This window comes from Phaethon lepturus, unplaced genomic scaffold (genome assembly GCF_000687285.1).
Source record: "Phaethon lepturus isolate BGI_N335 unplaced genomic scaffold, ASM68728v1 scaffold15000, whole genome shotgun sequence".
Taxonomy (NCBI): Eukaryota; Metazoa; Chordata; class Aves; order Phaethontiformes; family Phaethontidae; genus Phaethon; species Phaethon lepturus.
In genome coordinates, this window is record NW_010509918.1 from 185 (window position 1) to 14,039 (window position 13,855).

Sequence of the window (13,855 nt, forward strand, 5' to 3'; positions counted from 1 at the left end):
TCACACCGCAGCGGAGGGAGCGATGCCGCTGCAGCTCCCTTGATCCTTACAGCTGGGTGATGGATCAGCTTTATAGCAGCACGAGCATCGCGCCAGCGGTGATGAAGAGGGAAGGATACTGTCCCCCTCCTCCCAGCCCGAGCCCCTCTCTGCTTGGACAACCTTTGCATCCCCCCCGGGGCCGGAAAGGGATGCCCGGCTCACACCGCAGCGGAGGGAGCGATGCCGCTGCATCCCCCATCCATCCATCCCATCCTCTAACGCATGGGAAGTGAGGGGGCCGCGGCTGACCCCCGGCCCCGGCCAGCACACCCACCTGCGTATTCCTGAGGCAGCATGGGCCGGCTTATAACTTTCTGAAAAGTCGTAATCCACTCCAGCTGGTCGTCCTCGGTCTCGCAGGCGAAGAGGAATTTCCGATCCGGAGTGACGATGGTTATCCCGTGCTGCCAGTGGTTGCCCTGCGTGGACGGCGGGAGCCCTTCCAGGACCTTGTAGCTGTTTTCCTTGCTCCCAATAAAAACTTCCCCTCTAGCAAAGGCATCCTAGGAGACAGCGGAGCCGTCAGGCAGGCGTAACTGCGACGGGGAGCTCTGCGTCCCGGCCAGCCGGGACACGGCTCACCCCGCACCGTCCGGAAGCCCCATGAGCAAAGCACAGCCCCCAAACGCCGAAAGCACCAGCCACCCCACGAAGCCCCTTGCCGGCTCCTCCCAGGGGCACCCGCAGTACAGGACCAACACCAGGGATCCAAAACCACCTGCAGCTGGCGCACAGGGCTTCCAGAGCGGTTTTGGTGAGGATCTATGCGCAGGGCTGCTGCACACTGGACACCAGGCAGATCCACCTAGCAGTGGCTGCTCAGTGCCCTCTTGGCTCTCCCACCAGCCTGAGCTTCACTGCAGATTATTGCTACCATTATTACTATTATTAGCATTATTATTATTGCAGACAATTCCCAACAGACAGCCCAGGCATCCTCATCTTACCAGGGGATCTTTGAAATACATGAGCCGTCGGTCATCCATGGTGAACCATCGCTTCTTGAATCCCTCTGTTTGCTGAAGAATCCAAAAAGTGCCAGATTACACACCAAAGCAGTGCAGCCCCTTGCTTCCCGGGCACGAACCAGGAGTATCAAGGCACTCAGAGGAGCCCGGTGGGCTGGGGGAGTTGGGGACTGGGCCACCACAAGCTGGCAGAGCAGGGTCCAGGCAAGCTACGCCAGGTGGGCCTGCAGCAACGGGCAGCGAGAGGGGAGATGGGGCGGTTGGTCTGTGAAGTGGTATTGGACTTTTTAACGATTGCTTCCAGGTGAGGAAAGTGTATTAACGCATCCATGCCGTTAAGCCTTTGCCTCTCTGGCACGGGAGGGTTTGTGCCACCAGCAGACCCTTCTGAGCCCCGTACGGAGCAAGACTCGTGTTTAGAGGGATTGCAGAAACATTTTATATCCTACCTTTGGCCCTGTTTTCTCCATGTACCCTTCCTTCAGGTAGTTTCTAGAAAGCTTTGGCACCAGCTGGAGCAACCAAAGAAGAGCGAAAAGAGAGAGCAGCGTCAGGTGGAGGGAGCTGTGGCATCACCGGGCGCGCAGGGCAGGGCTGGGGGTCACTGGAAGGAAAGCCCACGCCAAGCTCGCCCCCGGCCCCGAGCCCACCTGGCTCTGCCCAAACGCTTCAGTCCTACTTCTCCAAGGTGCTCAGAAGAGGTGCAGAAACACAAAGCGTCTCTGAGCGCTCCACCAGCAAAGCCAACAGCCTCCAGGAGAAGCCCTCGGGTCAAACCCCCCTCCACCGGTCAGCTCTGGCGATGCGTCTCCTCCACCAGACACAGCGGGAGCCTCAAGCAAGCCCTGAAGTATAATTTCCCTGTAAAACCCCGTTAACACACGCTGCCTGTGCACTCCCCTTCCTGCAGATGTTGCTGACAGCAGCTACCAGCGCCAGGGAGGTTTTTAACGCTGCTTAGCGAAGTCAAGGCAGTAGCTGCGAGATCTTTGCAGATGCCTCTGAAATGCTCTTGAAAGATGAAGAGTCTCACCAAAAACGGGGCTGAGGAGCCTGGCCGCACACTGGTCCTGCCTTTCATTTAAATGGGTTATTAATGGCTCTGCTCGCCAAACCGCGCTCCTGCAACACCTAACTGCCCAACAGCGGCTCTGGTTGAGCAGGCGTGCACTTGCAGGGCAAAGACACCCCAAAATACAACAGCCCAAAGAATCACACAGCCGCTCCGCAGCAGCCCGGGGCATCTTCATCAGGGATGCTTCGCCGCAGGCAGCAAAGGGCTCTGCAGCATTCGTAGCCCCAGGATTCAGCTCCTGGGACAGGGCTGAGGACACTTTGCTAAGCAAGGAGCTCATCACCCTCGGCTCACAGAGGTTCCTCCACGAGGCAGGCTGGAGCTGGAGCTGGGTCCCCGAAGCATCCTTCGGAAAGTCTCGCTCCCCAGGAGCTGCAGAGGGGGCGGTGTGAGCAATTTATACCTCTCTACTGCATTTAACCTGGCTCCTGTTTAAATTTAATGCCTTGTCATCTCTCTGACAGGTAAAGAAATCACAAATTAGATGCAAATGATGGCAACACCCAGGATGGAGCCACCTTGCGTACGTAACCCCTCTCCGCAGCGGTTTCCCTAAGCCGAATGCTACAAAGGGTCAGTCACTATTTCAGGGTTGTAAATGAAACCTCGCTAAATGTTACACTCCCCCGTTTTCCCCCAAAGAGTAACTGATGAGAAGGGGATGATAAGTAAAAATATGGGTAGCTTATCTCCCACCCAAACTGCTGGGGGGGAGCACATAAACCCTCTCACCAGCTGCTGGACAAACGGCAACTCTGCTAACGTCTCTGGGGCTGTGGGGGGCAATTCAGTTCAGATGTGCCTCCAGCTTTAACAGAAGCAGAGGACACGGGGAGGGGGAGAAGTGCTTACAGGACGTATACGCTGCGCAGCGACTGCGCTACAGCCAACCGACGAGGCTGCTCTGAGGGTTTTTCAGATGTGCCCAGTTTAACTTCTTATCAGAAAATGGTCTGAAGTCCCTCATGCCAGGGATCGCCAGCCGTGGGACTGTTCTTCTTTCTCCTCCCCTCCTTCTCCCCCGGGATTAGGATGGTTTGGGGCAGCTGATGTTGGTCTGACGGGAAGGATTTGGCTCCAGGGGTGCGCGGGGTGCACGGGCGGCCGCGGGACAGAGCCACCCTGCAGCCAGCCCTGGACCACCCAGGTAATTAATAGAAGGCAGGTAATGCAATTAGATTTCAAAATCTACAAAGTCAAGGAGGTAACGGAGAGTAACCCCTCCCAACAAGCGGTGACGTTACACACCAATTGCAGCGCAACTGCAACACAAGGCGCTTCCAGCCAGCTTGCCTAATATTGCCTCTAGTATTATATTAGCAAAAGATAACGCAATTAGCCGTTCCAGCACCCGGAAAATACGAGACAGAGATTCATAAGCCAGGCTGCATTGACCTGCACACACAAACTCGTCCTGGAGGCGTGGGTACAGCACTGACGCTCATTTGCCTTCATCTTGTCTACCTTCCAGCCTTTGTTTCAGCCTTTTGTATTATAGCAGCGGCTTTGAGACACACACGTACGGCTTTTGTACCCGCGGCAGCGCTGGAGTTGCGCACAGCTCTCGGTGTGAGCGGGAACACGCGCGCACACAGACACACAGAGGCTGGATGTTGGTAACAGCTGCTGCGCGGGGGCTCTGCAGCCCCCCACAATAATTTCAGCCCAGTAATTGTAAAACGCTCTGAAGGATGGAGCACTCCCCAAGCCTTCCAGCTTGTTAACAAGATGCTAAAAATGAGCAAGAGAGGAAAAAAAAAAATGAACAACTGCAGGAAAACTCACATCGACATCGCTGGCTCCAGGGAATGCCACTTGTAAGTAATGAAACCGTGCTGCCCGGATGGCGTTGAACCAATCCACTATCTCCTAATAACGAGAAAGAAAAGCGGAGTGAGTGGTGTAGTCTGCACATAAATAACATGATCCTGCTGCATTTCATCTCTCCCATCACTTTTGTCCCAAGCGACAGCGTGCAGTTTAGCAGCAGTCCTAAAAAAAAAAAATAATAAAACACAGACACAAAAGAGAGCAGCAAACGAGCGAAGGATGGGGCACATCCAGCCGCTCTCCCAGGCTTCAAGACACGCACGGAGCTCTGCAGACCCCAGCGAGCACCAAGGGGTCTTCTGCAGAGGGAAGGATTTCGGCACGCCTCTGGCACTGGTAAAACCAGCGTCTCATCGGCATTTGAGACACCGAGCCCAGCGGCGAGTCTGACCCAGCACCACCGCTCGGCTCGCGCCGGTGGGCTGCGAAGGCAGCTCGACACCGCTGCAGCCCACCTGCCCCGTCCCTCCGGCAGCCACAAGCTGACTGCAGGCAGGATGTGCAGTGAACACCTGAATCCCACCCAAATTTTAAGGCCTTAGCAACTTATGTCAGTGTTTTGCTAAAAGACTGCCCAAATCTCTCTTTGTGTTTGTACTCCAGGCTCTCAGTCAGAGCTGCAAGTCCTCCAGGGACGAGCACGGTGACGGCTCTCCAATACTGCCTCCAAAGGCGTGGGCAAAGGAAAGGCATTTTGGGAGGGAGACGCTGAGCTGCGGCGAGACGGATGCTGAACTACCCGGCTGTCATCAACACACGCGACGGTTCACACATCAGGGAACAGGTTCAATGAGCCAGACGATACTAAAACAAACAGTCAACCCTTTCAGGTGAGGCTGCTGTAGCGTAGGAAAGACCGTATCAAAGTAGAAGTTGGCCTTCAGTAAGATTTAAACTTTTATATGCTTAATAGTGATTGAGGAAAGGAAAAGACTATCACGTATAATTCTGGAGATCTCAGCATTAAGGAGTTGAATTGGAGGTATCTCAAAAATGCTCTGACATGGTGACTAGCCACCCTCTGAAAGTTCAAACGCTTTGCTTTGGCTTGTTAATCTACTTCAAGCGTAATGAAAAAAAAACCCACATAACAGGACCTACACAAACAATGTTTTGGAAAACTCTGACCTACTTGACTGAGGTTTTGCTTACTTACCCCTCGCTTTCCTATGCTAAGTAGCTAAGCAGACCCCAGATAGCAGCACAAAGAGGATCAGCGAGAGGAACTGGATCCTCGAGTTGATGATGACCAAACCAGGCTGGAGGTAATGAAAAATAAGCTGTAATGTTAAAACGTTGATGTTTCGTACAGTCACCAGCCAGATGGCTATATATATATATATATATATGTTTATATATATACACGCGGGTCTCCTCCTTGATCGTGGTGTGAGATAGGGTTTCACCCCGCAGAAAAGCAGAGGCTGACACCCTCACTGACTTCCAACAGATTGCTGCTTAGAGCATCGCTCATCCGTTGCTGGAGGAAGGGCACCACCACCTTCCTTTATACAAACTTGTACCTGCGTACGCAAAGCCAGAAGGCTCAGTTGCTAAAAATTTTCTGTGTGTGTAATCATGAACAACGCCACAGAGGGAGGAAATTGTATTTGATGTATTAAACCAACTTGAAACTGCTCGGTGTTTTCAGGGAGGAAGGTGTCTCATTAGCAGAGACCTTTCACCGGTTTATGTCTCAGAGCAAGCACAGAAAACGAACTACTGCCGGCACCTCGGCAAATGGCTTTTCCAGGCTCGCAGCTTGCGCCCGGCCTGGCTGCAGTGCCGCCGCAGGCTCCCCCTCGCATGCCGCCTGGTGTCTCGCCAGTCTCCATCCTCAACCAGAGCCACCCACGTTGCCACGGCAGCCTCAGACTGACAATCCCAGATCAGAACGCAACTTCTTCTCACCGTACCTCCTGTTCATCAGTCCCTGCAGCCACTCCGCTGCTGATGATCAATCCCTCATGCTACCTCTTCCAGTCCTGAAAGCTCCTGGTGGGGCTCAGGACAGGAGCAGCATTGGGGAAGCGCATTTTGCTAATTTGTCCAGAGAAGATCCAAAGATCTTCGTTTGCACCCCAAAGGGTGGCCTTTCCTGGAGACTCAGCCCACCTCTGAGCACCCCGAGGGCGACGGTAACACCAGGGATGGCGGCAGCCCACCACAGCTTTCCGAGCTGCTCCTTCCAGGAGAAGTCCTGCAGAGGGAGCTTCAGCCCCAGTCAGGAGCTCAGAGCCGTGGGAAATCCACTCCTGCAGCTTTCCTACCTCCCACGCCCAAATGGAGGTTTGGGGGAAGGTGAAGGCTGTCTCCAGCCTTGTGCCCGTGGGAGGAACATCCCTGGCAAGAAGCACCAGTTCAGGTGCCTCCAGGACACGGGGCAGTCTGCACGGAGGAGTCACGCCACGCAGGGGATCGGTCTCCAGCTCCAAGGGGTGCCCCAGCTTCACCCCGGCTGGCTCAGTACATCTGGTGGTGGGTAAGAGCTAGCAAGGGACAAGAACACCCTTTAGGATGGTCACAGCCCAACGCACATCTTGCCCCGTCCCTGCAGGTGCCTGCTGGTACCGGACACTCACATCACGGAAGCACCCAGATACGCCCATTTCAAGCAGGGTGCCGGGGCTGGTTTCAGTCTCCCGCGTGCCGTCAGGACGCACCGAGGAGCTGACGAAGCGACCAGGCTGAGGTTGCGCAGGAACCACATCTCCAGCCGAGGCGCACGACGCCGTCCCACCCCATGACGCTCTGGGGCGGCAGCGTGGCAACCCACTTTGTCTGCCTCTCTTATCCCTCGGGGTGCCTTACTCCAGCAAATGCCGCCGGGGTGGCAGGGCTCTCCCAGCTATTTTAGGGGTGAGTAAGCACACGTGGGATTATCCCGCTTGCTTCCAGGGTATTGCAGCAGAGCCAAGTGGAGAACATCATCCAACGCTCCGCGCTACTGCCGAGCTCCTCGGCAGAAAAAAACCCCAAACAAATCCTGCCCTGGTGGGAGGCCAGCCAGATCGGCACAGGATGAGGCAGGGAAGGATCAAACCCCAGATATATGAGACAGGAGCCTAAATCGGGCTTGAGTGCTCGGATCGGGGAGAGGCAGCACCTCTGGGGTACAAGGGGACACCCTGGGACTGCTGGGGGACTGCGGGAGGGAGCAAAGGGCAGCGGGGGACCGCAGCCGAGTCCCGGGGCTGCCTCTGCTCCCAAAGGGTGGTAGCTTACCCCGGGGGCGTGATCGCCTCGCAGCCCTCGCTCAGCCCCAGGGGCAGGTCAATTTAAGGGAGGTCGAAAGAAAGTCAACCCGGGCGTCATCAGATGGTATCAGAGCGCGTCCTGCACAACCGCTGACACGAAGGCAGGAGCGACCACATGAGACTTGCGAGACTGCTCCTTCCGCGAGCCCCCAGCAGAAAGCTCGACATTTTAAACCCAAAACCCAAGTAATAGTAAAACCCTGACCCATTCGTCACAGCTGGGCTGAGTGGACCACCGAAGCCCAGCAAACCAGACGCAGGCACGACGGTGGGATGCGGCTTTCATAGGAAAGAGATTCTTCCTCTTATTTCGGTTTAAATTGCGGCCAGGGAGGTACCCGAGAGCGACCTGAGCCATACTCTGCTGTGCTAAAGCAGCAGCAGGTGCCAAGCGGTGCCTGCTTTGTGCCGTGGGACTTGCGCATCCCACCAGGCAGAGCGGAAGGAGGGAAGGGTAAATTCGGGAGCAGCCCGGCTGGAGCAGCTCCCCGGGACCTTCAAACGCACGGAGTGAGATCCCACAGTGCTGCAGGGCGTGAGAGGCCAGGCAGGCTGACCCTCTGCCACGCACGTCTACACGTGCACGTACGCACACGTGCGAACGCAGGCGACAGGCGCATTTCTGCGCGCGTACAAAACCGGGCGCCGCCGCTAACTAAGCCAGCCCGACACACTGGGTTCCTCCTGCCACACAGCAACCACATCCAGCCAGGGGAAAGTAGACGCGATGTGAACGTGACAGCTTTCGGCTCCGATTTTGCGGCCCCACCAGCGCTGCTGATACTTTGTGGGGAGCCCCAAATATTTGGGGGAGGGAAGAAAGGAGGAAAGACATTAAAATAAGGCTGTGAGATGGCACCCACTGCAAACTTGCCCGGGTCTGCTCTCTGCATGGACACCGGTCTGCAGACAAAGGGCCACGGGCAGCGTGGTGACTGTCGCTTTTCTTCACAGTGGCCCCACAGGCTGGGACCCCTCTGATACCCTCCAGGAGGGCTGGGACCCCCCTCACCGCCCTGGCCTCCGCGTCCTGCTGTCCTCGTGCACACGACCACCCCAGACGCATGAGCCCTCCTCTTGACACCCCCTTTCAGAGGCACGAGGGGGTCGACGCAAGGGGATCCATCCCCACACAAACAGGCAGACTGGCATTTTATAGAGACAGACAGAGAAACAACCAGCTCCTCGGATCTCTTACAACCCCGTCCGCTCCCCTGTTGCGAGTCCTTCCATCGAGTCCCCTCACCTTTCATTGCTCCGCTCACCCCACCTCCTTCCCCGGGCACCGAGAAGCCCCTGCCCCAAACACGCCTCTGCCCCTACGCCTCCTTGCAAGCAGAGGAGCAGCAACTCCTCCCATTTGCATTTCACTATTTAGAAGACACGGTTTGCAACCTTCCTGCTTGGAAGGACATGGCAAATACACTCAAAGCTGGTTGTGCATCCCGTACCCCCATCCCTCCCACATCCCACTCCCCGAAATTCCCAGCTCAGTTAGAGACTGGTGTGCCACAGTTGCCACATCAACCCCCCAGGACCACAACTCAACGCTTCTTTTTACCTCCACACTCTCACCTTGCCATCTTCGTGATAGACAAAGATGTTCCTTGTGCTATTGTCCTTCAAGTAAGTGATCTGCAGTCCGTGTGGGTTCCCAATTTTTGCAGGCTGGAAAGTGGCATTTAGATGTTCAATCTTCATAATTGCTTTGGGTTCTTTTGCCTGGAAAACACAGCTGAGTGAGCAAACACCTGAGAATTGGCTTTCACACCAGAAAGCAGTTCACCTGGTCAGAAAAAACTTCTGATTGAGGCCATTAACTAAAAAAACCACAACCAACTCCCAGCCCACAAAACTGCCGGGTGATGAGATATCAGAGGCTTTGCTCGGGCGGCAGGGAGTGCTTTCTGCCGGCCTGGGAGAATGCTCTGCTCTCCCGCAAAATTCAGCGGAGCTTGAGGGGAGGAAGGTTTCAGCCCAGAAGCAAGATGGACAGGCCAGGTCTCGAGATAGGATGTTGTGCCATGAAGACAAGCATCTTCACCATGCCTCCTGCCCCAGCCTCTGTTCAGCTGTCTCCTGACTCCTAGATCAGCCTCGTTACCTAATGATGCGATGAGCATTTACACCGGGATAAGCATTATCAAAGGAGGAAGAAAACCATCCAGCCAGACCAAAAAATGCAGACTGCTACATAACAGGCCAGGACGCTTTCTGCATGTCAAGCACTCACAGCCAGTTCATCCTTGCTCAAGAAGATGGAGGATTATTCCCATTGTCAACATCAGACCTGGGTGCTAGGCTGGCAGGGGCACCATGCCGACACCCCACCAGTCCCATCCTCTCACATGAGCCACTGGCTTCTGATTCTGCTCCTCCATTTGCCCTCCAAACTGGGAAGTTTCTTTCCAGAGGGACAAATATATGCCCTACAGCCCACCTCTCGGGCGGGTTAGCCCAACAGTGAGCCTGGATCAGGCCCTCCCAGGCACCAATCCCACCTGCACGCTCTGTGGCAGGTCACTTGAACTTTGTTGCATGGTTTGTCTTCCTGCAAAACATCTCCAGAAGTTCACCACCCTTTCAGGACTGTACTGAGAAGTAGCAAGGGTGAATAAAACATCCCAAAAAATAAAGACGATGCTTTTGGTAACAGCAGCTTTAGGGCACAGCCAGGGGCCAGCAGAAGGTCACGGAGTGGTGCCGTGGTCCTCAGCACCAACACGGAAGTCCCTGAGCTGATGGACATGCAAGCGCCACTTTGGGAACTTGGGGACTTGCCGTGGACACACAGCTGCCGCGGGTGACCACGGCAGGGAAATCCCAGCAAAGAGGACACGTCTAGAAAGCACCATTCCCACCACGACTATGGGCAACAACGAAGTAAAGCAGCTTTAAACTACTGGAGCAGTCAATAGCAACTGAAAGGGGCCTGCTGGGACTTTCACTTCTCCCTCGGTAATGACTGGCTCTCTCCTGCCCGTGAGATGCAATTGCACCACACCAGCGCTACCGAAGCTGGCCGCCGGGCATGGAGAAGTGTGGCTGGATGTTCCCTTCCTCTGCACGGCGTGGCTCATCGTGACACCATGATTACATCAACTACTTCAGAAAACTGGCTGGTGGCTCAGCCTGGGCTGCTCTCAGCTGCAATGCTCAGGGGAGACTCAAAGGTCAGAAGAAACACCTTGGCTTCCTCCATCACGTGGTAGAGAAGAGTAGAGCGTCTATCCGTTCATCACAAATGCAATTTCCATAGTCATAAGCTCCATTTCTCACTTAAAGTAAATGAAATGTGCTCTGGGGAAAAAGACAAATGCTTCCACACCACTTGATGCTGGAACAGAAAACCAGGGGCTTTTCCTCGGGATTGCTTGCCATGCCACGCAAAGGTTTCAGACCCCAGCGACCACTGCAAGGTGATGATATTTTCATCACAAGATAGCCATAAATATGAAACCCACGTCAGCAAGATAGCCATAAATATGAAACCCATGCAGAGCCAGAGCTGAGAAAAACTCCTTTGCTGGTTGTTTAAGAAAAGCCTTATCGACTTTAAAGGGCAACAGAGCAGGATCATGTAAAATGGCCAGGTAGGGTGTCTCACCATGACTGTGGTGGACCAAAAGCAAACCCTACTAAAGACACCACCGAGCTGTACCTAGAGCCCTTGTCCTGGAGTGATCAGGGACTCAATACCTATGAAAACCCTGTAAAATTCTATAAATAAAATGGTGGCCTGGGAATGACTTGTTCGAAGATGCTCTTACAGTTGCGATCCCCCATCCACATACAGCAACCCCAGGTACTCACGTCATTTTTGTTGAAGTACTTCAGTGCACCTTCCCTCTCCGATAACACGAATTTTCGGCTTAAGAATTGCCCGTTGTCACGTCCTCTCTTCCACAGAAATCCTTCTCGGTACCCTGCAGCAGAAAGCAATTGCTGAGAACCAGGGATAAAACACTGTATTTAAAAAAGAGGTAGGATAAAGAAAAGGAGACCACCTTCAACATCAAAGCCGAGCAGACCGAGTGTGTGGCTGAGTTGCTCAAGACATGAACGAAACGAGCCTTCCTCTTCAGATCTGCCCCTCTCACTCCACTCTTGCTCTTTTCCAACAGCTTGAGCTTCACAGATGTCCCTGCTCTGACACCGCGGCGTGACAGGCAAAGGGGGATTTCTGCCGCGCATCCCGCGCAGCAGTACAGGTGAAGACTTGGGGAATAAGGCATGGGCTCACTCTGCACGGGCTCCCAAAGGACAGCCCCCGCCACAGCTCCTGGTGCCAGGGGTGCTGCTCAACTTACTTACCTGAGTAGCACTTTTGGAGCAAGGGGAAGGCAGGCAAGATCTGCCCTCTCTATTGATGCTGCTAAAAAATTAAAAACGGGGCGCATGCATGGGGGGAAAGCAGCTCAGGGTGGATGACTGTATCACAGCAAGCCACAAATACGTTTTTCACATGATAGAAGGGGAAAACGCTTGCAGTTCTTCCCACTGACTTCAGGACACTGTGGTTCAGGCTTGGCATCATCTCCCCTCAGAGCAGGTCCCTCCAGTCCCCAGGCACCGTGGCCAGGCAGCCCGGCTGGACATGCCGGGCCTCTTTTGTCTCCCTGGATATCGGCCTCGTGGGTGGATTTGCTGCTCATGAAGAACACTATTCATGATATATGTGCTTTATTTAAAACTCAAAAGAGCCAGAAAGAAAGAAAGAAGAATCTAATAATCTTAACTCCTCAAATCAGAAAAGCAATTACAGCTGATCACTGCCAGCACCTCCTGCAGCAGCCACAACGCCCAACTTATCTTGCAACAGGTTTAATAATTGACACCGTTATGTTAAATGCTTCGAAACAAAGAAACCCCGAGAACTGTCCAATACAAGTCTTATGAATATTAACAGGGCAGTTTGATGGTCACCTTCCATTTATTTAAGACATAATTATACAAAAGTTTCACTGAATAAGTCTTCCCTTTCTCCCTTAGTTTCACCTGTTAGATTTTTGTTATTGGCTCACAGAAGCTAGGATTTTAAAGTTAAAAATTATACGTTTTATAACAACTTTCAACTAAGTAACTGATTTATTTTTTTTATATGTGAAGTGGCTCTGGAATCAGCCTCTCCTTTGCCTGCCTGCTACGAACCAGTGGTGTGCAGAAATCCCTCATTCAACCTGCTTTTCACCTGTCATCCTGATATAGGATTGATTTAAACCACAGATGAAAAGATGCAGAAAAATCCTTCAACACTGACTCTATAGGTACAAGCAATATAAAATACTTCCATGCAATAAAAACCTAGAGCAAGACAAAATGCACACGCACATATTTAGTGATTGGAAAAGACGGGAAGAAAAGAGTGGTATCGACAACAGCTGAAGACACTAACAGAAGGGAAAATGCCCATCGAACCAAAGATGCCTTCGCCGATAGTCAAAATACCAATTTCTTCTGTCTGGGCTGACCGAACCCCAAGCAATTCCTTTCTCCAGATCCTCAGAGAGACCTTTACTGAACGCCAGGCAAAGCCCTTGACGTCCACTGTGAACGAGCGCAATGGCAAAGCCCGTGCCGTCGCCAACGCCGAGCGCTCACCGCAGAGAGCGTCGCAGATCCGGCCGGCACATCCGACGGCTGGCACGCGAGACAAGCTGATACCTTGACGCAGATGGAAGCAGTGGAAATGCTTAAAGCCGTCAGCGGGCTTTCCTTTGTTTCTTTGTTCTATACCGGCACGTGCGGCGGCAGGGCTGTATTTCAAAACGCGAGACCTCACCCTGCCCCCCGAACGGGCACGAGCTGCCAGCCAGGAACCGGCACGGTTCCAGAGCCTGCAGGGACCCCCCTCACGCGTTACTTACGGCTCGCTCACACGGGAGAGCCAGCGCAAGCTGAGCGCGTGCCTCTCCCCACCGCGAGGTCCAGCCGTCCCCGCTGCCTGTGCTCCCGCCAACGTACCCTTCCCACGGCCAGGCAGGCCCAGCGGCAACCAGGTCCACGTCCCTGCCCAGAGACGCAGACAGGACAGCCCAAACAGTCACGCCACAGCCAGGGCCCGCCAGCGATGCCACGCCACTGTCCGCCTAATCCTTCCACCTCCAAGCCCTCCCCATCCCTCCAGGGCAGGACACGTGCTCTGCCCCATGCTGAGCATCGTCACCCATGTGCACTGGCACCCGTATCCACGTACACCAGCCCTGTAACCCCCAGGACCGATACCAGATGTATCAAGGGAATTACGGGTCTGAAGCTCTTTCTCTGCTCCACCCATCCAGCCTGAAAGAGACTTCCCCAAAGCCATGAGCAGAACTAGTCCATCAATTCACTCCTAACCCAACCGTGGGCTTGCCATGTGCTTTTTCTATCAAAAAGGCACAACTAACCCATTGGAGGGCACTTGCAGTCTCAGAAAGAGAAGAACACACAGGGAGCAGGATTATCTGAAGTGTGAGCAAGGGGAAGCAGCCAAGAAAGCCACCAAAACCCAGCCAAGGGCAGCCGCATGCGACAACAGCGCGGGAAAGGCGCAGGCTGACGCACGCGTATCGCCGCTGCGGTAGGAATTAATTGTTGGGGAACTGAAGCTCTGGTTCAGCATCAGATGCTGCTATCTGCCGGGCTCGTATCAGCAAAACCGCTGCATAACCTATAGCGGGCTGTACACCATGGAGCTGAAT

General features: G+C 54.0%; 1 protein-coding gene across 1 annotated transcript; it reads right to left on the bottom strand.

Moving 5' to 3' along the window:
• Positions 1 to 316: 316 nt before the first annotated feature.
• On the bottom strand, positions 317 to 13,181 carry LOC104623727 (arf-GAP with dual PH domain-containing protein 1-like; the record flags this gene model as incomplete). Its single annotated transcript, XM_010290932.1, has 8 exons — positions 317 to 545; positions 990 to 1,061; positions 1,460 to 1,522; positions 3,871 to 3,954; positions 8,748 to 8,894; positions 10,986 to 11,117; positions 12,691 to 12,836; positions 13,137 to 13,181. Coding segments are annotated over 8 exons (918 nt in total), but the record flags the coding sequence as incomplete, so codon positions are not given.
• Positions 13,182 to 13,855: the final 674 nt, after the last annotated feature.